Below are 27,835 nucleotides of genomic sequence, written 5' to 3'. Positions count from 1 at the left end.
ATTAAGTACTTAACCTGAGGTACCACTGTACAGTCGTACCTAGGATCCCGAACGCCTTGCGAGTTGAACCTTTTGGCTCCTGAATGCCAGTGTTATGGTTTGCGAACGTTTTTTGGAACTTGAATGGCTTCCGTGGCTTCCGATCGTTTTAGAAGTCGAACGGACTTCCGGAATGGATTCCGTTGACTTTCAAGGTACCACTGTATCATCTATACTGGCTGACAGCACCTCACCACAATTTTAGAGAGAGTTCTTTCCCAGCCCTTGAACCTTCTGTGCTTTAGCACTGAGCTATTATCTTTCCTTAAAGGATGGGGGGCTTCTTTGAGGTGAGAATTACTTATTAGTTTGGATCCCAGGATAACTTAACTTCAGGAAGTTGACAGGAAAGGTTCCCCATGCTCCATCTCACCAACCCCCAACCCTACGGATAGGTATTTTGGGGGTCGTGAGTAGTTGCAGAGGGGAAGAGGAGACAGAAGACTTTCTTTCTTTGGGCTAACTTAAATTAGCTTATCTTAAGATTTAAGCCAACGACTTCCATTTTAAATCAGAAAAAAGGTGGCATGGCTTTTATCTTTGAGGAACACATTGATATGAGAAACTCCCTTTGGGAGGCTATTTATTTAAAATCTCATATAACAATATTTGTTGCCTGTTGCTGGTGAAGAATTGTGAATTTAATCTTGCTGGGGGTTTTAATTAATTTTTTACATATTGTGAATTAGAACACTACTTTTGGTGAGGGCAAAGTTTGTATTTCTGTGTCCCATGGTTTTCTATGAAAATGTTATACTTTAGTCTGGCTAGTGGTGAACAAATGGCTATGTATTGAATAAAATCATGTTTACATGGCCAAGTGTTCCATTCAGAAGGTTTCCAAATATATGGTGGTTGGTGTGTGGTTTTTTTTAAAAAAACAACCTTTATTCTATCAGTTGTTTAAAGTATTTTAATAGTCGATACCTTGTGAAATTTATGAACAGAGGTTATGAAACATATCATCTTCCTGGGAAGAAGCGTTCATTTTCAATCTGTTTTTTTTTTCTTTCAAGACTTCTGTCTAGCACCCTTACCTTTCATAATGATAAACAAGGATACTTTGCTGAATGGAGAAATGAGATTGCAGTGTACAGAAGAGATGCAAGTGATGAATTAAAAAACCTAGATGAGACATGAGAACATTCTCAAACTCAACATACCTAACAGAGATGTACTTGCTTTGGTTTTAACACCCCAGAATGTAAATATTTCTGCAGTCCTTTTGAACACCTACAAAATGGCAGCATGTTCCTCAGTTCATTATCAAAAACTGCTATTACCCAAACTCTAAAAACAGCAACACATTCTTATGGACCTGTTTGGTAGCAAAAAGCCCCAAGGAAACCAATTTGTTGATAAAGCTGCATGTTAGTTTTGTGTTCTTCTCCAAAGGTCCGTTTCATGTTTCCCTGTTGAAGGACTTTATATAATATGATCAGCCGACTCATGCTGCATGGAATACCTTGTGCAGTCTTAAAACCAGCATTCTGCAAGGGGAGCAGGAAGAGTGTAACTCATTAAGGCCTGGCTAAACCAAGGCTCACGCTTTCAATAGCAACAGGCCGGTCTTCTGCTTAAAAATGAATAAAACCTAGGCCTCCGATGGACGTTTTCAAAGGGCAACTGCTTTCAAGGAAATAATGATTTCCGGTGAGCAGAAGCACTTATGTAAGTCTCCAGCGGCATGGCGAGAGGTGGGGTGTGTGCTGCTGCATCTGCTTTTGGCTGGGTAGGATTATGGCCATTTTCTGTAGGCTGCTAGCAGCTCTCTGGCTGTGATGTAATGGTGGTTGCAGCAAAGGTGCTGTTCTTCACTGTGGCCTATAGGAGTCATAACGTTTGGCCGATCTCTCGCCTGCCTCCCAACACAAGGCATTTTCGCTCCACTCTCAGCGCACCGCACCTCCCCCAACTCTCTCCACAGAGCTTTTCCCTGAGGCAAATTTCTTGCTGTCTGGAGTATCAAATATGCACAGGCACTTTCCCCCCCTTTCTCTCCCTCCCTCCAAAGGATTTCCCAGTGTGGTGGTTGTAAGGCGCAAGCAATACCTTGAAAAGCCACTCAACTTTGCTCAGGTTCTCTTTTTTTCCCTGTGGTGTGGGTTTGTCTGCTTTGCTTCATTCAACTTTGTACATCTATACAAACAGTAGCTCCTCATAAGCTAGAAGCACTCTCTTGCCATTCCAATTTTTTTTTCCTGTGGTGAAAATGCAGCATGAGCAGATGGCAAGTATTAACACACAGAACGCAATCCTTGCCCCTAGACGCTGATTTTAACAATGATGTAGGCTTCTGTCATGGACTTGCAGCTAGTTAAGTAGTGTTTACAAGTTAATGAATTTGTTCCACTTGAAATATCTGATATGTGCTGAGGTTCGGCGATCAATGAGTCCTTGAGGAATAACAGAGGAGTGTGAAGTTTTGAAACCAGCTCCTCCCCCTCCTCTCAACGCATTCATTTGTCCACAATGTAAATTACCCACTTTTAATAAGGAGATGAAAATTAATAAGGGTGTGCAAAACCTGTTCCTTTTATTTCCACAGCCTTTTCTGCTTTCGTGTCACAATGGCACCACGCGATTGTGACACTTGTCCACAAAAGTGGCTATGCCGTTTTCACAAAGTAGATTTCAATCATTAATGTGCATCACATATGCTTGTCATGTTGCCCATTCAAAAACACAGCACCGTAATTTAATACAGATCTTTATCATTGTTAGCACCGCAGGTGCGGTTGACACAAATGCACAACAGCTTGCACGATGAAGCTGCCTCTTTTTTTTTTTCTTTCTTTTTTTACAGGTAATATTTGTAATACCTGCTGCCATTTGGGGAAAGTGGATGTGCAGTTTTGTTGTTCACCCCAAAATTGCAAATATTCACAGCATTCCAAAACACAATAAAAAAATAGAAAGCAGCTGTGCATGGCTTCCTGTACCCTAAGCTGTCATAAATCTTGCAGTGATTGGGCTCTTAGCAAATGCAGATTAAATACTATTATCATAACACGGCCCTGTATCTGATGATGCGCTTTCTCATGTTTGATATGTTCAACTGACAAGTTCTAAACATGAAGGCACTGAATAGTGTACATTGTTATTGACCGGGCTGATGACAATCATATTTTGGAAATATGCTTTTCAGATATCAGGGATTTGGAAACATGGACTTCTTTGATGTTTGTCTCCTTTACTCTAGCTAGTTTTTATTCAATAAGAAGTAGAAATAGTGCTCAGAAGCCTAGCCCCTAGTTTAAAAAGGGTGCGTTTCTCTTATATTCATACTTAAACTGAGGCAAACCTTTGGCAAAACAGAGGGTTGATAAATGAAACACATGCAATTCATTATCTAGAAGAACAGGCAGGCAGTGGCCTACCATACAAATACTTCCTTCTGAAGAAAGTAATTGTTCATAGTTGAATGGGTAATTTTATGAAAATGTTAACCTACAGACTCATCTTTCATTTTCATATATAGTTAACCTGTTCAATATCATTTTAAAGATAATTTTCCAAAGTTTCATTATCTGGCAGTTTTTTCAAAATGGCATTTTACACATGAGCAAAACAACCAGAAGTACGACATGCAAGATAACTCTGATTTTCTCTGTTCCCTACCCCTAAAGTTCAGTTAAATATCTCTCCAATGAAATAGAGAATAGGTTAATGACCCTTTATTGTATTGACAGTTTGCTTTCTCATGTGGTGAATATGACAAGATTTTTTTTATGTTGGGAACACAATCAGCTGAACTTGGGAGAGTAAAACTTACTCTACTTGTGTATCTGAAGAAGTGTGCATGCACACGAAAGCTCATACCAAGAACTAACTTAGTTGGTCTTTAAGGTGCTACTGGAAGGAATTTTTTTATTTTGACTATGGCAGACCAACACGGCTACCTATCTGTAACTTACTCTACTTGAGTGTTACATTAGTCACACACAAAAAATACTCCCCCCACCTCAAGAAATTAAAAGAAATATCTATATGTATATTATGTTGATAACCTTATTCTCTTCTTTGATTTTCTTGCCATTGAGAAAATGTGCAAACCACATTTGTTGTGACCAGCATAACACCACAGTGGTGCAACTTAACATAGCATAAACGTGATGGCATGTGTGTCATGTAAACCACTTTTTAGGATTGTCATATTTTCTTCCTTGAGAATTAAATAATGGTTAGGGGAGCAATCCTATGCATAAGCAACTAGTGAAAGGCAAGCTGGGGTAAGTTAAGGCAAAGTAAAGTACAGCAGACCCAAACTCTGTTCCATAGCAGGGCACAAGCCCAGCAGAAGGAAAGCAAGTAAGCCTCCAAAATAGTCTTCTACTTTGGGTTGCCAAGTCACATGGCTGAGCTGGGCAGGCTTGAGATGCAGCCTAAGTCCCCACACTCTGGTCCTACGCCTGCCACACCCCTGGAATGCCCCCCTTTTGGTCCTTACACTGGCCTTGGCTCAGCCAGCTTCAACTTAGATGGCTGAGTCCTGATTAGCAAATTAAGCCAATGTATCTTTGGCTGAGCCAGGGTCAAGGACTTGATGCTGATGGAGATCCTCTGCATCCCAATCTGTTCATTCCAGCAAATCCTGCCATAGGATTGTCCCCAAAGCCTATTATATGTACCATTCCATCAATGCAGGGCATCTTTTGGAAAAAAGAGACAGGTGCCTGCCATCAAGAAACTTGCAGTCTGAAAGACAAGTCAGACAAGGGAGGTGGGCATATGTTGTTGCTTTTTGAAGAAAGGTAATAAAATTATGTGTTGATATACAGTTGTACCTTGGAAGTCGAACGGAATCTGTTCCGGAAGTCCGTTCGACTTCCCAAACGTTTGGAAAACAAAGCACGGCTTCTGCAGGAAGCTCCTGCAGCCAATTGGAAGCCGCAGAAGCCCCGTCAGATGTTCGGGTTCCAAAGAACGTTCGCAAACCAGAACACTCACTTCCGGGTTTGTGGCATTCAGGATCCAAAACGTCTGAGTACCAAGGCGTTTGGGAGCCAAGGCACGACTGTATTTTGTAATCTGACTCCTTTTTTAGGTTAATTATCAGTTACTTCAACCTTGGTATGGGTTAGAAAAGTGTAGAATTTATATTTCTGTACTATTTATCCACCTGTTTTCTTGAAGCAGGCTCATCTTGAATGGCTCTCCCTAGCCAAGGTGAATAGGTGGGATCATGTAGAGAGGGAGCAGGGAACCTTCTTGGCTCCATGGACCAGATCCCTAAAAGGATCTGCCTCCTGGACCAAAGTTGATGTCAAAATTCCATTTGCTCAGGCTTAAAGAGGGCGGAAAAGAAGGCTTTGGGAGACATTAAGATCAAAGCAAGATCAGATTGAAGGGGCAGGGAAGAGACTCCAGCCCACACCTTTTTAACTCTGGGTTTGGACACGCCTTTACGTTTTCTTTACCAGCTGATGGTTGTCATTATGTATTTCCTGTGAACCAAACAAATGGCACAACTTGTATGTTTTTAATGTTGTATGCTGCCCTGAGATCTTTTGACAAAAGACAGAATATAAATGGAAACAACAACAACATAGATTGGTCAGAACAAACTACAGTTGTTTTTAGCAAACTATTAAAGTCTAAAAACTTTAGTTAGTACGTTCGCACGTTGGTATCGTTACATTTCTCTGCATGGATTGCAGGCCATTCTTTTACTGCACTGCAATCTAAGCTTTTGCACTAGGCACTCTTAAGTAGCTCATTTCAAATAATCGGCACTAATAGGCTGTTTCAGAATGGTTGTTGGTAGATGAACATTCCTGCTAACAGAAGCAGTTGAATATCCAAAGATCCCATTGCCGCAACGGCAGCTTTGCTGCGCATTCTGCACCGGTTGAGTGTTAAACCGCCTTTACTTCTTTGCCCTCGTGCAATTGCACTTAACCTGCAGAACACTGAGGCTCCTGTTGCCTCTAATTCGACAAGAAAGGTGTGTGCATTTTGTGTGTGTTCTCTCCTGGCCAGTAGGAGTGAAGCTTTCCTGGCCTGCCGGGAAAATTCTAGCTCTTTCTCTTTGCAGTTGCTGTGGCCAGCGGTTGCTATTACACAGTGCTTCACTGTAGTTTACCTAGCAGAGCACAGCCTGCAGGAGTCGCCATGATTACTGCAGCTTCTCTTTCTGGCTGCCCATCCCCCATCCATGCTGCAGTGCCAGTTCTATGGTGAGAGAGAGAGAGAGAGAGTTTTCACATAGTCATACACAAGACTATTTTTATTCCCTCTTAGCTGGCTATGCTATTGCCATGTTGAATGGGCTTTTTTCTCCCCAGGATCTGTGCACCAATATTACCTCCCCCCCCCCAAAAAAAAGTTATATGGACCCCTGGGGTGTGGGTTGCAGCTGTTTAACCCTTTAATTGACAAACAGTTCTCCCATTATTTCAGGGTCCGGGTTTTCTACCTTTCTTGGGATGGTTTTGAGGCCAACACACTGACCTTTTTGTATTACCCCCCTCCCTTTTGGGTTCAAGTAGCAGAGTTTGTTTGCACAAGCGGCTCCTTTTCATAGTGGTGTAGCGCATGGTTTATTTGTTTTTCATTTGAAGTTAGCATTTTTCCTGCATCTGACTCCAGATTCTGGGTCATGCATTAATGTCTTATCTATAACTGGAGCGGGGATAGTAGCCTCCCTGAACTTCGTTTCCCCTCTGTGTGTAAATGTGGAGAATAGTGGCCTGCCTCCTGGTGCTGTTAATTGAGACTTTTCATTAATTGACTACCTCTGGCATCAGCTGGGAAACTGCAGCTCTGCAGCTGTCTGCCATTGTGGATACCACAGACGCAGCAGTGGGTATAAGAATAGCCCTCCACTTGGGGGACCATGCAGCAGATGGAGCATGCTAAAGCGCCTTTTGGTTTGGACCTCAGCGTTTTCTTTTCTTCCTTTCAACGCAAGTGTGTCGTGTTCGGAGGCAGCGTTGCACAGTCTGTGTTAGAAACTAGAGCAAAACGCCCTTGCACGAAGCCCAGAGTGCCAGCAGATACAGACTGTCAAGTTGATCACAAACAGCAGATAGAAAACAAGCAGAGGCCCTCATTTATAGACATGTCGCTTCTGGCAACGTCATATAGGAAAGCTTAGCTAAGTTTGTGGCTGAAAAGAGAAGAAGCCAGGGATCCTGAGCCGAGCAGAGGTCCCTAATGTCATAAGGACAGCCAGATTGATCCCCAATTTCAGGTTTAGGGCTGTGTGTATTATATATATGTTTTGTGATTTCAAGTATAGAATCTAGCAACTGGTGCCTTTATGGTTTCAGAGTAAATGTCCAGCCCTCCAAAGTCTAGAACTATGTGAGACGTGTCTTAATGAAGGCTCCATAATTGCTATGGAGATGAGCTCAGTTCTGTGTAGTCAGGCGGTGGCTGGTGTTTTCCATGACACCTGTCTCCTGCCCATGCAGCCAATCTCTATGCCGCTATTTCACATTCTCTACCTCCAATACAGATATGAAGCCCCCCACTTCTTTTCTCTCTGCTATGGGTGGAGGAGGTTTTATTGTGATTATTGGAAAAAAAAACTTTCTTTTCCATTTCCTCCCCCCATTCAAGCCTCATAAGGAAGTCGGGGGGGGGGTGACTCTTAGGAATTTAAAATCCCAAACTGTATATCTTCTAAACTCATATTCCAAGTAGAAAAGGGTCGTTGATATAATTTAAAGAATATATCATTGTTTACTGTTCATAAAGACATTATGCTTATTCAGGATGACTCTTTTAGCCTACCCTTACTGTGATCCTTAATGCTATATACTATTAAAGTGTCGGGTGGCTGGTTATATATCCAAATTTACTGAGTGATGGAGATGCTCATAACCTGTTGATTTTTCTCCTCCAAGAACAAGTTTCTCCTGATGTTGCATGGCAGAAAGGGCTCAGGTTACAACTTTGGTGTCCAGTGCATTGGGCTTTAGCATGGCACCAAAATTCTCTTCCATGGCACCCATTTTCTGCCTCTATTTGTGCCACTACTTTTTATATGTGCTGAAGTAAATCTGCATTTCACTTTGCTAAGTACTCAGAAGGCCTCTTCTTGGCAGGTTGCCAACTCCCAAGCTGTTTGTGCCATTAGTCTCTGACTCCACCTACACTGAGGTTCTTTGTAGAATGCAGTTCATGGGCAGTGGCTATACAGGCCCTTCAGAATCTGTAAACGTAGGAAAGAATTTTAACAATGCCTAGTCAAGGACCGAGCTACATGTTACTTTGGCAAATGCCTGATCATTTTCTGAGATCATGTGGGGCCAGAGTATTGAACCCTTCTCCCTGCCTGCCCATGTTTTCTCTGCAAGTTCCTCTCCCCTGAGTTCACAAGCAGCGACACTTTTTGATCTTTGGGTCTAGCCTAGGGGAGAAGGGAATGAAGGGTGTGTGTGTGTGTGTGTGTGAAAACAGCTGTGGGAGGAAGACACATTTGTAGAGAATTAGTCGTGAGCAGACGTCACATGAAGCATCTCCCATCTGCTGATGCTTTCCTATAAATGTACTGCCATGTAGGGTTGGGAATCCCAAGGTTAAAGGTAAAGGGACCCCTGACCATTAGGTCCAGTTGTGACCGACTCTGGGGTTGCAGCGCTCATCTCGCTTTATTGGCTGAGGGAGCCGGCGTACAGCTTCCGGGTCATGTGGCCAGCATGACTAAGCCGCTTCTGGCGAACCAGAGCAGTACACGGAAACGCCATTTACCTTCCCGCCAGAGCGGTACCTATTTATCTACTTGCACTTTGACGTGCTTTCAAACTGCTAGGTTGGCAGGAGCTGGGACCCAACAACGGGAGCTCACCCCTCACGGGAATTCGAACTGCCGACCTTCTGATCAGCAAGTCCTAGGCTCTGTGGTTTAACCCACAGCACCACCCACGTCCCTAATACCAAGGTTACCTTGGACTTATTTAAAATATTGATATCCCACCTTTCCGTCTGACAACAGGCTTCCAAACCAGCTGATAAAGGAAAATTAACTCAATAAACACATTTCCCATTTTTTAAGCCGGTGACTAATGAAGACACTGAGACAGATGCTGTAAGAATTCCCCTCTCCTCACTTCTTTGGTGTTTCTTACAAACTACAGTCGACTCAGAGAAAATCCAACGCAAAAGTGCTAGGAGTCTGGCCCTCTATACATAGAAATATATGTTGGGTATGCATTCCTTTTGTATTAAGATATTTTTTGTTTTAAAAAGCCACTTGCCCCACAAACACAGATTGTGATATTGAAAGTATGGAATTGTTCTTCTTGATTGAGTTTTGGTCTTAAAACAGAAGTATGAGGAGTTATATGGTGAAGCAGATAATCTTGTCTAATCCTAGAATGGTGGTTATGTGGACAGCAAAACCTGCTGATTTTGTGCAGATCTTCTGTGATGTGGCCTCTCACCTTTTTTTAACAATTGTCCTAGCACTGCTTGCTGTCACTTTGTGCTGTTAACAGACCTGCCTCTGCCAAGGTGCCCCATGTATGTTTTATTCTTTGCTTCTGTTGAGCAGCTATTAGACTGTGAACCCCAGGAGAAATAGGAACTAATTTTTCCAGCTGCTTGGACCTCAGTATGGATGTAACTTTGAAAATACAGTTCCCTTGTTAGTCTTATCGAGTGAGCACCAGTTCATTGTGATTGAATACAGCGTAGGTATTTTATTTTTGTTTCTCCGTTTTCTTAGCTTCTCAAGAAGCAGTGTTTGGGAGTAGAGATGAACAAAATGGAAAGTGAAAGCTATTAAGTAGTGTATAGGCTCCTAGAAAATGTTTCACACTTCGAGAACATGAGTATTTGTGGGTGAATAATCCTTTTATTTGCCTTGATTTAGCCTGGCGCCAGAAGTCTAGGGGTCCTAAGACAGTTGGGCAACACCATGGCTGGCACACCAACATAAAAAAATCCCATCTGCCTGAATTGCCCCATGGTACAAAAAAAGGGGGGGGATGCGGGTGGCGCTGTGGGTAAAACCTCAGTGCCTAGGACTTGCCGATCGTATGGTTGGCGGTTCGAATCCCCGCGGCAGGGTGAGCTCCCGTCGTTCGGTCCCAGCTCCTGCCCACCTAGCAGTTCGAAAGCACCCCTAAGTGCAAGTAGATAAATAGGTACCGCTTTATAGCGGGAAGGTAAACGGCGTTTCCGTGTGCGGCACTGGCGCTGGCTCGCCAGTGCAGCTTCGTCACGCTGGCCACGTGACCCGGAAGTGTCTCCGGACAGCGCTGGCCCCCGGCCTCTTAAGTGAGATGGGCGCACAACCCTAGGGTCTGTCAAGACTGGCCCTGGTCTGTCAAGACTGACTCCTATCTGAGTATCTTTAGAAAAAATGCTAGTTTAGACTCAGCGTCTCTCTTTGGAGTGGTCTTCAAGAATACCACTCATGCCCTTCCTGACTGAACTTCTTAGCCCATAGATAACCATTTCATTGATACGTCCCAAGCAAATTGTCTCATAGCAGAAGGTATGAAGGATTTCAAGAGTTTGGTGTTTATGGGTCATAGGCAAGCTTCGAAGACAGTGGATTCCTAGTTGACAGTTCCAGAATGTGTGGATAATATATACTGACCCACCACTGCTTTGAACAGTATCAACAGAGTGCATTGCAGAAGTAACCCTCGATTATACAAAATTGGATAGTAATTTATGGGATGGTGATATTATTATTTATTCAATTTATATGCTGCCCTATACCCAGGGGTCTCATTTATTCTATAAATAAATCTGTCATGGAAGCTTTAGCTGAGATTCCTGCTTGGCAGAGGGGGTTGGACTAGATGACCATTGGTTCCCTTCCAACTCTACAATTCTATGAAATAATACTAATAAAAAAGATACAATGAATGGCTTTTACAATGGCCCATATAGTGTAATATTGACTCTGATGGCTATCAGCAACATTGGCATCTCAGGCAGAAGTACCGGTACCTCTCTCTCTCTCCCTCGAAAATGCTGGTGGTAAAAGTGTGAATTCTGCCCCTCATGGCTGCTGAGAGGCAGGTAAGAGGGCAATGATGTGCTGGATTGGCAGGGGGGCCTGGACTGCAAGCTTTCATGTTATTTTTAAAAAGGTGAAGTCACTAGGCTTAGGGGAGGATTCAAAGGAAAATGTGCAGGCAAACTTCTGAGTGATTTGTGTGAGATGAGTTAGGCTGACTGCTTCCACCTTTCAGTGTTTTTAGCTAATGGATGCTTGGACACCAGGTGATTGGAATGCCTGGGATATTAAAGAGCTGCTGTTTCCCTATCAAGTACATTTTTTTATTTCCCGGTTCTGGCTCATTTTCTTCCCTTTGAAATCTCTGCAGTTTAAAGATCTACTATTTCCCCTCATCTTCCTTTGCCCTTTAGCAGGACTTACTCCCAGATAAGTGGGTACAGGATTGCGGTCTTGGCTTTCTTAGTGTATTTTAGTGTATTTTTCATCTTTGTTGGAAGCCGCCCAGAGTGGCTGGGGAAACCCAGCCAGATGGGCGGGGTACAAATAATAAATTATTATTATTATTATTATTATTATTATTAATATTATTATTTCTTGTAAGGGGCAAAAGGGTTCAGTATTACTACAAAGCAGAACTTAAATATAGTTCTAAAGTTATGCTATAAAGGCATATAATAGTATTAATTCTAACAAAAAAATAATAATAATCTAACATTTTTAAAATCCCATGGCTTTGCCACTGGGGCAGAACACTGGAAAAGTGGGAGTAGCTTTTATTTTTTAGCAAGCTATTAGGAAAGATGTTGATCAGATGTGCCTTTCCTTTCTCTATTTTACCAGTAACAGGCGAATAGTAAAAGCTAAAAAGTAGAGTGTTTTGCTTTCCCTGGTCTCCCACCACCAGTGACTGGCCTAAGGTGACTCCTCTTAGGAATCAGTCTCCTGTGCACACCAACCAGGGAATAAGCTCAGCTGAATACAAGTGGGACTTGTGCATCTTAGTAAACACACAATAACCAGGCCAGATTAAGTTTGCTTGAAGTCTTGGAGCTTCATGGGTGGAGGGTAAAAAAAAACACTCCCTAGTACAAAGAAGCATCTGTCTGGTTAAAAGGACTAAAATTAGATGCCTGTGATACAGAGTGTAGACCTAACCAGTTCTACTCAGAAGTAAATCCTGTTGAAGCTAATGGAGCTTCCTCCCAGTTAAGCGGGGCTAGAATTGCAGCCATTGTATTCTTCCTCCTGTTATGAGAGTTGGTGGCTGGTTCATGGCAGAAAGTGAGTTTAGAATGTGAAACTGCGTTTGCTCACTGTTGTTTCTCAAGGTTGACAAGCTGGTTTTCAGTTGGGCTTTGCTGTACAGTATCACAAGTGGAATGTAGTAATCAGGAGGGGGGGTGCTAATCTACCTGGCTTTGTTTTTATTTCTGGTGTCTCATCACCTTTTTTGCCTGTGGATACACATATACACAGTTATTTTTTTAAAAAAATGTATTACCAGCCCAAATGGTTTGTTCCTTTTTCTCTTTACTTGTTCTTGGCATGTTTTAGGGTGGGACTCCTGTGCCTTTAGCAGCAGTGCGGCAAGCACAAATTAGGCAAAGGAAACCTTTTCTGGTATGGAAATCAAATTATGGGGATTCAGCTGTCAACATTGTGTCTACCAAAGCAGTTCCTTCTGTGTGGCCCAGCTCCACCCGCAGAAGAGGATGAAAATTTGCATATGGCAAATAATATGCAAATCTGTGTCATTTGTGAATGCAGAAAATGCAATCCATGTTGTGTCCTGGGCCCAGAAAAGCCTTTTGGCACTCATTCTACCAGTTAGCTTACCTTACATGAGGGTGGGAACAAGCGGCCCTCTAGATGTTGGACTACAATTCGCATCATCCATCCCTGACCATTGGCTGTGCTGGCTGATGAAATGCCAGCAACAGAGGGAGGAGTCACCTGTAGGCCAGTGCTGCTTTAAGATGGATAGGTAACAAGATGCATCCATTCCCTTCAACTTGCTAGAAGAATAGGGAAGCTGGACCAGCAGAATGAAACTATGGTTAACTGGTAACCTTAATGCTTTAATGAAAGGAACGATGTGAACTTTAGGCAATAAGGGGGATAGTGCCCAATCTTGTTAGTTGTTTGAACACAAAAACAGCATTATAAAGAAAGAAACTTATTTCAACCTATGGCTCAGCTCCTGAGTAGTGCTGCTGCTTTTCAGAGAGAATGGCCAGCTTGCTTTGAAGAGGAGGGAGCCTGGAAGCTGCTACTCATCTCCATTTTCTTCACTTCAGAAGCTACACAGGGCTACCTGTCCTTTCCATGTTGTTCTGATCTGAGCTGCTGCCCTCTGGGTGCAGACACTGGTCACACTCCAAACTTGGGCCTCCGGAGGGGAAGGGGAAGTGCGCTGGTGTTCTTTATCACATTTAATTAAGCCTCAGTACTGCAGAGGTGCTCTTTCCACGTTTTTGATCCGGCACCTCGGTGGCAAGGAGGGCTGCATGGAAAAAGCCGAGACCAGCAATCCTCCCGTGCACTTGCTGACTCTGAGTCACCAAGAGAAAACGTCAGGAGGAAGCCACTAGATGCTGGTTTCAGTGCTGATGTGCAACAGCCTCCACTGAGCTGTGGCGTGATGCCATTTTGCGGCTGATGAGCCAGGGGTGGGGTGTTGGCTCTCAAACTGTGTGACGGAGATGTGCCATTATCAGTTAAACCTCCTCTGCAGCATTTCAGGGAGGCTCTGTGCAATGATGGGAAGTGCAGCCATGCAATGCGAAAGGCAGGTTGCCGTGACGGAGCACCTTTGCCTCACCACGGATGCAAAAGCTGGAGATCAGCAAAGAGCTGCAAAGGAACTGCAGTGCTCACCAGCCTTTTTTGGCTCTGGTGCCAGCCACTTGCATTCCTGCTCTGCGTTGAAGGTTTCTTGCCAAGCACGAGAAACTAACTATACCAGAAGGCGGCCACCTGAATTCAGGAACGCGCTCAGGCTTTGGAGGTGCAACCAAACATATAGCCAGTGTCTCTGTCAGAAAGGGTCTCTCTCTCTCTCTCTGATGCACAAATGAAAGAAAGGTACCTGCTGGGCTGGGCACTTAGGTGAGGTCCTTGGTGTCACTTTGCTACAATGGAGGTACTTCTCCAGAAGTTAAAACTGTCCCACTCTGAAACCACTGGAGAAACGGCCATTAATGGATTTCCTTGTAAGGTTAGGGAATGTTATTCAAGCAGTTGCCTACCTTGCCACAGCTACGATTTCCTTGCTACAGTGGGAGGGTCAAGTTTGATATCAACCTGTTCCAACTTTATAGCTGAATCAAATGCCTTAAATTCCACTGAGATGTGTAATCAATATGGACCTCTGGCTGTTAGGAGAGTGCTTCTGCATGGCTAAATCGAATTTATTTTTTTCTTCATGATAATAAAATATGGATTTTTTTATTATATAGGTCTAGGATTTGTGGTAGTCTCCACCGACCTAGGGTGATGGGAATGGCGAAGTGAAATTCAGAATGAATTGCATTTTAAAAATATGTGTATGGGGGGAAATGCTAAGGGTTCTTCTAGAGGAAGCCATCAGTAACTAAAAGTTGAAGAGAAGACGGTAAAGATACAAAAGCCTTGTTGACTATTCATTCCTTTCCCCCTGCCAAGTTTCTGGAGGAGGAGATTAAGAATAGAAGACCCTCCTAATAGGCTTTCACCGACAGCTGATAGTATAGCAGATTTCACTACCTAGTGCCTCAGTTCTCTTGTCTGCAAGTATCTTGTTAAGCTTCTTTCTTGGACTGAAGTTTCATAAAGTCTGAAAGCTGCAATCCTGAATCTAATTACTAGGAAGTCCAGCAAAACAGTTTGACTTATTTCCAGGTAAACATGCCTTAAAAATGTGCTTCCAGACTCACATTTGCCATTTGAGCAGCGCACAAGAATTAGGAATCCCCCCCCCATCCTGTCAATCCAGAACCAGCCCCCTTCTAAACACTTACCCATCCTTTCAGTTTTAGATGTAAATGAAAGCAGAAGAGTTTTGAGTTATCATACAACAGAACAGAACAGAACCTTTTTTTTTACTTCAGAGGCAGATAGTGCTGGGGACAGACAACTGGGGAAGGCTATTGCCTTCACGCCCTGCTTGTGAGCTTAGTATCTGACTGGCCACATTTTGGGGGGAAAACATTAGGTTATATTAGCCTGGTCTGATGAAGCTTGGTACTGTGACAAGGATGCAGATGCCTCTCAGGCCAAGTTCAGAAAGTCATTAATTCCAGACTGGTCAGACTGAAATAAGGATGCATTGACCTGCATCTTCCTGCCATCAGTCAGTCCAGGCCTCACATGGTCCAGTTTGGGTATTGGGGGGGGGGGATTAAGAGGAGTATTTCATTCTGCTTCCAAGTCTGCCGGTGGGGGCATTAGAATCCGAAAAACCCATGTTTGCCAAGCTAATACAAACTCAGTTCTCTAGCAATCACTTTCCCCAAGTTACTTGCCTAAAAGCTTACTGTTTAAATGCTAGCACAGAATTGGAACAAAGACCCGAGAGCTTAAATGTATTGAGTGTGATACATTTACAAAACAAAAGCTTCAAAAGGTTCAACATAACTTGATACACCCACAGCTTAAGAGGTAGGGCTGATACAAAGCAAAGGCAGCAAGATTTGAGTTGCTTGAAGGACTTGCCACCAGGATAGGTGCCATCTTCTTCTGCACCAAATCAAACATAAGTTTACTTGATTTTCAGTAATTTAACAAAAGTTCAAGAGGTAATTAATCACAAAATTGGTTCTTCCCATGACCAGTAAAATCTGCAGGCAACTCAAGCTTAGACTTATATCAACTTTCATTTGGATCTCATGCTGCTACCAGTAGAAGAGAATGGTGTGTGTGTGTTTAAAACAATTTTTACCTTTAGTTTGTTGCAGCAATTGGAAATATTCAGAATTCCCAAATATATTTTTGATGCTCAGAAGACCACTTCCACTTAGGTATTCTGTACAATATACATTTAAATTTGATTTAATCTGTTAGTTAGGAGCTATTTAATTATAATCTAATTCTTTGGCGACCAGCTGAGGGAGAACTAATGTCTGTCTTCTTTTTCAGAAACATGCCGCAGCTTCGCAGCACACTTACAGCCTGCCAGAACTCTACAGAACTGAAGATTATTTTCCTATCAAATATATAGGCAGCAAGTACCAGAACCACTAAGGCTGCATTTAATCGTCTCTAGCATTTGAGAGAACTTGATCTGAACAGCTACAGGGATAGAGTAAAATAGATGTTAGACCAAAGAAGGGAAGAGTGGTAATATTTCTGCCTTTTTATCTTTCCCATGAGGGAGGAATTAATCCCCAGATTTGCTGGTTTTGAAGTATTGATGGTCCTTGCGCTATGACAAAAACTTTATACAGTCTTGTTGCTTTGCTTCCATTTGGCATTTGAGACAGGTTTATGTAAACAAAGCAGGAATAGCACATTTAAGATGTCAAAATTGGATGAAACTTACTTACCTTAAGTACCATGGATTGCAGCAAGAAGCTATTTTCCTACTCTGTGCCTAACTGCTACAATCTTTCATTTATACCAAGGCTGTTGCAGTGTAGAAATCCTATTTTGAAAGTTGCCTAATAAAAGTGGCACAATCTTACCTCCCCCCTTCCAAATAGCACATATATTCAAAATTCTTTTGAAATGTAACTTGAATGGTTTAGTTCTGGGAAATGCTTGTTATTGAACCAGAGCATGTTCAAAACAAGCAAATTAAAATACGTAATGCGCACTAAAGAGACCATTGCATCCAGTGTCTTGTTTTTGAGGCATGAAGCTTTGGTTACAAGCTCAGCCACAAAGGTATAAGCGATCAGAAGCAGTACTTATAAGCCATACGAGGCAGACTCCCCCATATGAAACAGGGTACTGCTCATATACAGGGCAAGGTGAGGCTGCCTCAGGCAGAATCCACACGACAGCAGATCCCAGTGTAGATCTCTATTCATAGAATCATAGAGTTGGAATAGACCACAAGGGCCATCAAGTCCAACCCCCTGCCAAGCAGGAAACATTCCTGATACAGATCTTTACTTCACCCTTCCTCCTGGCAGACAGGGGGGGCACCATTTTGTGGTTTGCCTCAGCTGCCAAGATGTCTTGGGCCAGCTCTCCATTAAATGTGATTTTAAAGCATTTTCTGACCCCTCTATACAAAGTACTTCCCTAAAAGGGATGAAATGAATTAACACTCATTTTAACAAAGGCAGTTGATCAGCACATGGACTTTGTGTGTATGGTTCTGCCTCTACTGAAATGAATGGCACTTCTGGGATGCCTAAATTCTGTCATGCAGCTAAGAACAAGCTCTGTGTATCTGTATTTATACAGTGTATGTACACAACTGTTGCTGCAGATGTTGCGATTACAGGAGCTCATACTTTAAGATCTTCCAGCTCTTTCCATTGGTTTTGCTCACAACAGCAATGGACTGTTTAGAACATTTAAGACATGCACAACTAACGATGCACATTGACACAACTATTATTAGTTTCTGGAGATGTAGATTTTAGACTGCAGAAGTAAGCGACTGTATCCTTTCGAGTCAATTGATCAATACTGAAGGCTATATTAAAAATATATGATCAGACTGCTGCAATCTATTGATTTTCATGAATGCAATATAAAATGAAAGCAATCTTGCTCATCCCAGCTTACCCAAGAGGGCTCACAAAAATGTCTTTAGAACCATGTTGCCTACATCTGACAGAACACCTGGCTTCTTATTATACTATCATGTGCACAAAATAAAAAACCTAGTGTGAAAATTTAAAATCTTTTTTTGACATTGGTGCTGCATTACACACTCACAAATTATGCTGCAGTTGTGAAGCAGTTATGGCATAAACCAAAAATGAAACACAGAAAAGGAGTAGGTCCTGTTTAAGTAGTTTAGAACCTATGAAATGTTATGCAAGTACATGTGGCAAGTACCTGGAATACATTCTATTAGCATATGGAATGCTGACACATTAGGGAGAACTCTAGCAAAAAGGATTTGGTTTTTTTGTAAAAAGGTTAAGGAGGAGTGAATACGAACAGTACCTGCTTCAAGGGCACCAGTGAAAGTATTAGACTTTTATGTCCATGGCAGGCTGTGGCCTGGAATATGCAAGTTGGACCTAATTGCTTTGTGGTCGACTCCAAATACCTGATTAACTGACTGCCACGAACTACCAGCTTGTCTGATACCTGCTTATATCCATGAACTGGTAGGAAAAAAACTTGCAAATATACAGACTAACTTACCCTCCTCTGCAAAAGTAGTCGTCAATATATATCACCAGAACGTTTGTAAGGTTTCTTGTGAGCTTTTGCCTTTTGAGTTCACCACTATCAGTTGCCCAGGTTGTATTCTTGCCGCTTCCTGCTAGAACAAGATGCATCCTTGACTCCAGCACATAGCAACACAATGAAGCAAAACTAGGATGTTTAAAAAGGTTCTTTCCGCACAAGTGAGGTCTTAGAAAAAGGGGAAAACATTTACATTTTTCAATAACTGAGAAAATGAGTAAGCTGTGTCACTTGAACAGAATGGTCTCTGTACAAACTGGGATGTTGGGAGTATTTTTTCCCTATGCCTATCATTAGGGGAAAATACATATCATTACGTATTCACTCCTAGTATGGAATAAGATGCCCCTGGTATATTACTTTTAACATTTGCTGATAAATGCATGAGTTATATTAAAAATATGTGATATATGAACACTTTCCAAAGTTACAATGTTCATTACTACCTTAATTTATCTTCATGTTGCTCATCTGCCCCATCTTTAAGTATACATTTAACTTCCCCACAGAAAGCAATGGGACTTTAAAATGCTCAACTTTAAACTGGCTGTGCTGCATATTTGCACATCAGTTAACCTATATAGTCTTTTACATTTGTATTTGTCTATTACTTGATTGAGGCTCCATAGGATTCGTTTTCATATTCTATTGTGAATATTTCATATTTCTATTGTGATTTGTATGAGACTGCTCCAGCAGAAATCTTTCGTTTTCTCAAGGCATCATCATCCAAGACTGCTTCCTTTCAACAAAAGCCAACATAATGAAGCAGAGTTTTTAGAATGAGGGATGCAGACCTTGTAATAAAGCAAATGTTTACATTAAGCACAATACAGCAATTTATTTAGATGCTTAAATGAATACAAAGGGGAAATAAAGATCACAAATTATCCATACTACAACAATGTGTCATATATTAGATGGTATAAATGAATACAACACCATGTTGGTGTTAACTAAAGATAAAACTAAATATCCAAAAATGCAGCACTCATTTCCGTATGCTGCTTTAACACAGTACACTTTTATACAGATCTAAAAGGTGTCAAAATTAGTAGCTGCAAACTTGTTTCTTGCATGTGATTTTTTTTTAGCTTAAAAGATTTCAGAAAATGGCTCTGAAATACATAGTCATCAGTTGTAATGTCAAGGATATTCAAGAACAAGAAAATTCTATAATACAATAGAGTCCAGATATACTTTTATGTTGCTGGCCTCTGTTTTGAGATTGTACAAGGTTATGTGCAAAAACTAAGTCTGTCAAAATTCTTACTATAGCAGTTTCAAGCTTTTTGCTAGGTAAACTAGATACAGCATTTATTACACAGCAGGGCAACACTAAAAAAAGGAAAAAAAGAACCAAATCTATGATGGGTACACAAGAACAATAGCATAAGCATCACTTGAATAGGTCTAAAAGACTGTACAAATATACATTTCAACTATTCAGAATGATACATGAAAAAAAACAATTTCCCCAGAGTCCTACTATACACATTGAATTGGTAGCTCATATGTTGGCCCTAAAACTACCATGTGAAAAAGGGTAATGTTTAAAAAGACATACAGCTGAACATATACAGAGTGAAATATGTTGAAAATGCCAATAAAATAAAACCTTTGCTTTTCTTCAGTGAGCAACTGGGAGCCACCAACATATCCATTTTCACATTAAGTTACTGTGCTCATCACAGCAGATACTCTCAAGTGAGATTTGCCAACAGCATACTTTGAAATAAGAACTGGAATCGGTGTGGCAGCCTCGCAGCCGCTAACCAGGTGACCTTGCATTCAAAAGGCAGTACCAGTTTACAATGAACTTAGCAGTCGTTCTGAAATGAAAATGTTTAGACGGTTGTCAAGTGGAAGATATGGAGTCTCGAGTTTTAACAGCTTATGCTTGCTGACTGCTCAGCTCTACCCCAGTTAGGGTGCTGTGCATCGATTCCGTAACCCCATCAGTCACACTGTCAAACTGTTCTCCGTCCTCGCTGTCAATTGTGCTGTTCTGCCACTCCATCTGCTGATTTGACAAGCTCTCTTCGATTTCTGTTGCATTTTTCCACTGTGACTGGTCCTTGGGCCAAAACTCGCCCACTTTTCCATAGGAACTGTTCTTCCACTTTGACTGTTCTTCGTCACTCTCAGAGGCGGCACCTTTAGTTTCTGCAACTGGTTTACTATTAGTAGCATCTTCACTTTGGGATGATTCATCCGTCCACGTTTCTGGTTTCACTTCAGATGTATTATCTTCAAAGTCAGACACTTGCTGAGAACCAGGGACGCTTTCAGACGGCGATGCTTCTACTTTCCATTCAATGGGATCATCTTGATCTTCTTGATCACCTTCACTGTCTGAACCTTCAGCTACCAGCTTTGTTGGTTCTTCTGCAGAGCTACTCTCCTTGTATTTTGGGTCTCCATCCTCCTTTTGGTCTATTTTTTCCGGAGACTCCAAAGTGGCTTCTTCAGTTGTCTCCTTAGATATGCTTTCATCTGGTGTCTCATTTATACTATTAATAGATGTTTTGCGACCAGAGTTAGACACAGATTCTGCAAATGGACTATTGCTTTCGTTGAACTCCTGTTCTATATTCTCAAAACTGTCTGAGGAACTTTCATTATCTTTCTCTAGGTTTATCTTTTTATCAACAGTTTTGCTAGGATTGACTCTGGAATTCTCTTCGTCGTGGTTCTCAAACAACCACTCGGCATCAAAATCCATTTCGTGTTTAACCTTGTTCAGTTCTTTCATGTTGAAACCTAGCAAGACACCCAGTTTATACCTTTCACAATCTCTAACGCATTTCTTTCTTTTGTTGCTGAAGTGTGAAGCAATGTCGGATTTCCAAAGCCAGAGACTGGCAGCTAACTTTTCAATCTCCCTCCGACTGGGATACGGTTGCTTATTGAAATACTTGGTGAGAAATGTTTTTCTAGCTTCGTACGAATCATCTTCATGACCCTTGGGATCTAAAGCCAGCACTACAGGTTCTTCAGGCTTCTCCTCAAAGACGGAAGGGGAATCGTCGTCATCCATTTTTCTTTTCTTCAACAGAGAGAATTCCATGTGTTCATAAGTACGTTTCACAGGTCCTGCACCTGGAGACTGGTTTAGTCGGGAGGGAACATTACCTTTGTCTTGACCGTTCTGAGTCTTCCCCACACCCCTGCAGTGGACAAGGTGCAGGGTTATAGTTGAGGCAGTCATGTTACTCGTGTACACTCCAAGGCAATGAATGCATTTATATGTAAGCTTTTTCTCTACCGGATGAACTGTTTGAATAACTTGATGTCTCTCCCTTAAGTGATGTGCCAGTGCATCAGAAATGGGTCCTTTCAGGATTGAAAAGCACAAAGGGCAAAGGGTTTTCCCCACATCTTTTTTGTAGGGGACTGCCGCTTGAGGAGAACTTTTTACAGGTACATCTGTCTTCTCCTGAATTTTTGGCTGTGGCTTTGGAGGAACTGGAGCAGTATTTTGAGCATGGTAAGCGACGGATTCGGCAGGGGCATCTCTCAAGTTGTAGGTAGTTACAAGCAAGTGTATATTGGTGTGGCTACCCTGCTGCAACGTCAAATCAAACGTTAACGTGGAATCAGTTTTGGGCCCCATTTCTTCATCGACATGAACCATTCGCATGTGAGCAGCCATCTTCTCAACATCGTTGAACGTTGAGCGGCAGTAGGGACAGGATAGACCATGGATTAACATGTGGTTGAGCAGCGTGTCAGTAGGCAAGTAGCGATTACAGTATAAACATTTGCTAGTAAAATTATGTATTTTCATGATGTAGTTAGCAACTGCGGGCACCTTTTCGGCCTTGTGTTCTTTCTCAAAATGAACACTGTACACGTTTTCAGGGAAGAGCTCATTGCAGATTGTACAAATCTTCCATTTCTGAGTTGATGAAGTATTGGTGGAAGTGGTACATATAGGGCCAACGGCAAGAGGCTTAGGTGTGGACTGGGATAATATTCTGGATGCTGCCTGAGACTGACCTAATGATGTTGATTTCAGTGAGCCCGATGAAAGTGAAGATGAGTTGGCAGACGAAAGAGAGTACCTTGCTGTAGCCTGCGATCTTGGTTCCCCTCCAAGAGGGTAAGGTCGCCCATTTCCACTTGGGGAATACTGCTTCATTGATTGAGACTGCTGGGATAGGGAAACTGGAGAACTACCTGTTAAACTTAGCCTTCCTCCCGTGTGACCAATGTAACTTGGCGGTACCGATTTCACACCATAGTTGTTCGGTTGCAAATGAACGTTGGACATATTTACTCCTCCAGAATTCAACGTAGGCTTTGGTATATTCAGTCGGTTCATCATTTGCTGTGATGGAAGAGAGCGGACATTTCCAGGGGACAGGGCACCCATCCTCTGAGGAAGTCCCATAGGCTTTTTATCCTGTGGTTTTGGAGCAATTAGCATTAAAGGTTTGGATCTTGGAACTACCACATTTGTATGCCCTATCATTGCTGTCACTTGGTATCCTATACGCTCGTGGTCTTCAATAACATGCTGTACTAAAGCTTCATACGACTTCGGCATAAAAAGGCAGCGTTTGCAGTGAATCATGCCCTCTTCTCGGGAACTTAAGGGTACAATCCCATTGAGTGACTTCTCACTTCCCTTTGCTATATAAGGTGCAGCAACATGCTGAAAATGTTCCCTGTAAATGTGCTTTCTAACTATTTCGTAGAGAGGATCTCGGTAAGTGCACTTCTTACAGTAATAAACAGCTTGTTCTACACTGTCAGCCTGCTTAGGTTTAAGGCTATCATGCTTGTTTTTATCTTTAAAAGTGCTGATGCCTCCACTTGGTGTATTGGCATTTGGAGCATGAAATATTTTAATATGCGTTTCCAAAGTCTTTTTGTCTGCATTGAAAGTACAGTAGGGACAATTGAGAAGGATCCTGTTTTCAAAGTCTTCACTATGAACATTCCGGAAGTGACTTTTGTAGGCAGAAAAGAACTTTGAGGAAAATGGACATGCACTGCAGCAAAAGGGTTTTGTCCGATAGTCCTTAAAAACAAAACAAAAAAAAGAAACAAGTATCAGAAAAACTGCATTTGATTTGCATTCCCTTTCCTAATCCTTCTGACTCAATGGATCACAGCCTCAAGGCAAACTTATGAAACTATCATCCATTTAACGTTCTTTTTTTTTAAGCTGGCAAAAATCAGGCAATTCATAGAAAGTCTTTAAGAAAGAAGACTAGTCCTAGACCACAGAGAAATACATCTTCCTTATTTTTGATCATTCAGCCCCTGCAAATCAAGCATTACAAACAGCTGCCTGCTTAAGACGTAATGGGAAGCCATGGGTTGTATCTTATGCTCTTATGCTGGTGCTACTCAGAGTAGACCCACTGAAAATAATGAACCTAAGTTAGCCATGTCCATTAACTTCAATGGGTCTACTCTGAGTAGGGCTAGCATATGCTACAAACCATGGTTTCCCATTAAGAGAATGAGCTGCATGCTTCCCTCCACCCTTCTCCTGCAACTTTGTGCCTGAGGAGACTGAAAGCTTCATAGAGCCACACCACTTTCAAACTAAGGGTTTTAAATTGTGTAAGGAGCCTCCAGAAGTAAAGGACGCTCCCGGTTTCAGAACCTGATCCTCCCAACTTGTGGAAGACTTGAAAAAAAATTATGCTTCGGAGGAAGTAGGGCTTGTAAGGGTGCTCTTATTCTCTCTCACATAAGTGTTAGCATGCACAGCAGTAAAAACACCAGGACATGGCTTCTATTGAGCTCAACAATGAAAGAAGCTTTCCATTTCCTCTTCTCATGTCCAGAGAAGTAATGGGAGAGCACAGAAACCTAAGCTGTGCCACCGCATGTTCTCATAACACGAAAGCGCAGTTTCCCACTATATCTGAACCAGTTCAGTCATTCATCAGCGTATACCAGATTCTCAAGCAGTGATAAAATACTTGGGCATGCACAAATTCTTTTTAGAATCTCTATATTGGTGCAACATCTAATTATGGCTTTATCAAAGTTTCCAAACTTTCAATCTGATACACTCTGTAACTAGATAAACTCAGATTTCTCCGGTAAATATATCCTGACACTTCAGACATCAAACCATGGTTTGTGCTAAACTTCGTGTGTAACTCAAATCACTGTTTTGAGATTCCAAACACACAACAGCCAAACCATAATTCAAGGCTGCTAGACTGCTTTCATTTTCTGCCCTCTTAGTTTCATAAATCACAAATTCACTCCTCTCTATTGTGCAGCAGCTTCTGCAAGGAAAACAAAAGACCATAACTACGGTCTGTCAATTCATTAAACGTGCTAAACCATAGTTTATGCTTTGCAAACTAAGTTATGGTTTACCAGCTCTAGTTTGTTGGCCTATTACAGTGAGGGGGGAAAGTATTTGATCCCCTGCTAAATTTGCCCATTTGCCCTCCAACAAAGAAATAAATGACCAGTCCATAATTTTAATGGTAGGTTTATTGTAGCTGTGAGAGACAGAATAACAACAGGAAAACCCCCAGAAGACAAAAGACAGAGATTGATGTGCATTATAATGAGTGAAATAAGTATTTGATCCCTTTGCAAAAGATGACTTAGTACTTCGTGGCAAAACCCTTGTTGGCAATTACAGAGGTCAGACGTTTCTTGTAGGTGGCCACCAGGTTTCCACACATCTCAGGAGGTATTTTGCCCCATTCCTCTTTGCAGATCCTCTCCAAGTCAGTAAGATTTCAAGGCTGATGTGTAGCTACTCGAACCTTCAGCTCCCTCCACAGATTTTCAATGGGATTAAGGTCTGGAGACTAGCTAGGCCACTCCAGGACCTTAATGTGCTTCTTCCTGAGCCACTCCTTTGTTGCCTCGGCCGTGTGTTTTGGGTCATTGTCATGCTGGAATACCCATCCTCGACCCATTTCCAATGCCCTGACTGAGTGAAGGAGGTGCTCCCCCAAGATTTGATGATACATGGTCCCATCCACCGTCCCTTCGATGTGGTGAAGTTGTCCTGTCCCCTTAGCAGAAAAACACCCCCAAGGCATATGTCCCCCTCCATGTTTGACAGTAGGGGTGGTTTTCTTGGGGTCGTAGGCAGCATTCCTCCTCCTCCAAACACGGCGAGTTGAGTTGATGCCAAAGAGCTCAATTTTGGTCTCATCTGACCACAACACTTTCACCCACTTCTCCTCAGGGTCGTTCAGATGTGCATTGGCAAACTGCAAACGGGCCTGTACATGTGCTGTCTTGAGCAAGGGGACCCGGTGGGCTCTGCAAGATCTCTGTCCTTCACGGCTTAGTGTGTTACCAACTGTTTTCATGGTGGCTATGGTAGGGTTACCTGACGCCCCCAGTTCCTGGGTACAGTCCCCAGATTTACAAATGTTTCCCCAGACCAATTCCACCCACGGAATACCCCCAGATTTCATTAAATGTCCCCAGGAAACAACGACGCCAACAGGAGCAGCCGGAATCAACTCAATTGTTTGGCAGGGAGGCGAAGTGGGGAGGAGGCGCTGTGATTGCAAAGCACAGGCACACACGCGCGAGAGAGGAAAAATCGGAAAGAAAAGCCCCCTTTCTCTCCGTCGGCCTCATTTATATCTCCCTGGATGGCATCCTGGCCTCTGGCAGAATCCAGTTCCAACCCTTCTTCAAGCTTCGCTTCCCCCCAACCTCCTTGCTTCTCCCCTGTCCTTGACGCTGAAAAATCCCAGTGAATTGTATTGCCATCTCCCTTTCGTCCATGCACTTCTCTCTGTGTGTGTGACTGGGGATTGCAAAGTCCTGACACGGACTCTCCACTAGCTCTGAACTGGAGCCACCTCCAGCCTCCACCTCTTCCGCCAAACTCCACCCCCTCTCTTTCTCTCTCTTCTACCCACCCCTGGGCTCAGCTAATCATATAAACATATTATCATGTAGAGAAGCGGCGGGAGCCAAAAAATATAGGGGGACACACACATATATATATTCTTCTCTTCTCCACCACCGCGCTACTTCTGCCTCCTCACCGCCGCCACCCACCCAGCCAAGCTGGTGGGAGGGGAGGGGGGCTTCTGGCAAATAAAAGCAGATTAGAGACAACTAAGTACCAAACGTGAAGGAAATAATCTAAAGGCTCGATCTGCCACCACTGGCTATTTCCCACTCCATTTGAGCTGCTTGCGGCTGCACGGCTTTGGGGAGGACAGGAGGAGGGATGGGGGGGGAGAGGTGGGCTGGGGAGAGAAAGAGAAAGAAGCGGTGGGGGTGGGGGTGTTCGTGCCAAAGCTTTGGGCTCGATCTGGCGGCGGCAGGCAGCGCTGGGGTAGCCCCGCAGCTAGAGCAGGAGGCTCGGCTGCATCTCGGGGCCCCCACTGGGGGCCATCTGCCCACTCACAGAGAGGACCTCCTCACCAGCTCAGTTTTAAAGCAAAGGTTGATCTGTGATGTTGACTTTTTTCTTAATTTTTAAAAATATTTTTTTCTTTTTAAAATAAATATTATATTATATTACATTATATTATATTAGAATTATATATTATATTATATATTTATTTGCGTCCCCAGATTTACTGGAAAAAATCTGATAACCTTAGACTATGGTCCCAGCTGCCCTGAGATTATTGACAAGTTCCCCCCCGTGTAGTTCTGGGCTGCTTCATCACCTTGCTCATGATCATTTCAACTCCACGAGATGAGATCTTGCATGGAGCCCCAGACCGAGGGAGGTTGACGGTTATTTTGTGTTTCTTCCATTTGCGAATGATTGCACCAACTGTTGTCACCTTCTCACCAAGCTGCTTGGCAATAGTCTTGTAGCCCAGTCCAGCCTTGTGCAGGTCTACAATCTTGTCCCTGACATCCTTGGACAGCTCTTTGGTCTTGGTCATGGTGGCTACTTGGGAATCTGCTGGATTGATTGCTTCTGTCGACAGGTCTCTTTTGTACAGGTACTGCAATGAGGTGGGATTACAGGTAAGACCTCTCCCTTACAGCAGGTGCTTCTACTCTCAGCTCGTTACATACAGTGAAGATACCAGGTAGCCTGACATCTGGCTGGTTGATAGGGGATCAAATACTTATTTCACTCATTATAATGCACATCAATCTCTGACTTTTGTCTTCTAGGTTTCTGGGGTTTTCCCTGCTGTTATTCTGTCTCTCACAGCTACAATAAACCTACCATTAAAATTATGGACTGGTCATTTCTTTGTCAGAGGGCAAACGGGCAAATTTAGCAGGGGATCAAATACTTTCCCCCCTCACTGTATACACTATGCTTTGTCAATTCAGACCCACCAAACCATTGTTAAGTTTCTTTAACAATGTTTTGGTAGTATATCAGAGTTGAGCTACCTGCTGTCAGTTCTTTCTCAATTCTGCTTATCTTAAAAGGGGCACCAAATTTGCTAGTTAAGTTTAAATTTCTTCAATATGTTGAACTGCTAGTGGTAATATTCAACTAAGTCATATTCAGGAGTACACTCACTGCCAAACTCAAGTCCAAAAGATTTCAAAAGAACTAATCAGTCCTGAGAC

At 42.6% G+C, this 27,835-nt stretch overlaps 2 protein-coding genes across 17 annotated transcripts in view; one reads left to right on the top strand and one right to left on the bottom strand.

Moving 5' to 3' along the window:
* Positions 1-16,762, top strand: part of BCAS4 (breast carcinoma amplified sequence 4) — a 51,181-nt gene extending 34,419 nt beyond the window's left edge. The window contains exon 5 of the mRNA XM_083508299.1: positions 16,082-16,762. Coding sequence (XP_083364425.1) covers positions 16,082-16,186 — 105 coding nt within the window. The 3' untranslated portion in view covers positions 16,187-16,762. The remainder of the gene's footprint in view (positions 1-16,081) is intronic.
* Positions 16,763-19,134: 2,372 nt separating this feature from the next.
* ADNP (activity dependent neuroprotector homeobox) overlaps positions 19,135-27,835 on the bottom strand; it is a 44,196-nt gene continuing 35,495 nt past the window's right edge. For 8 of the 16 annotated variants that reach the window (XM_083507928.1, XM_083507927.1, XM_083507930.1 and 5 more), the window contains 2 exons: positions 26,962-27,249; positions 19,135-23,348 (listed from right to left, as the gene is read on the bottom strand). In XM_083507928.1, coding sequence (XP_083364054.1) covers positions 20,214-23,348; positions 26,962-27,249 — 3,423 coding nt within the window. In that variant the 3' untranslated portion in view covers positions 19,135-20,213. The remainder of the gene's footprint in view (positions 23,349-26,961; positions 27,250-27,835) is intronic. The other 8 variants (XM_083507919.1, XM_083507920.1, XM_083507921.1 and 5 more) reach the window with 1 other exon arrangement.

The sequence above is a fragment of the Podarcis liolepis genome, assembly GCF_965112155.1.
Source record: "Podarcis liolepis genome assembly, chromosome: 6".
Classification (NCBI taxonomy): domain Eukaryota; kingdom Metazoa; phylum Chordata; class Lepidosauria; order Squamata; family Lacertidae; genus Podarcis; species Podarcis liolepis.
The sequence above is the reverse complement of the archived record's forward strand: the minus strand, read 5'-3'. Positions and strand labels throughout refer to the sequence as shown.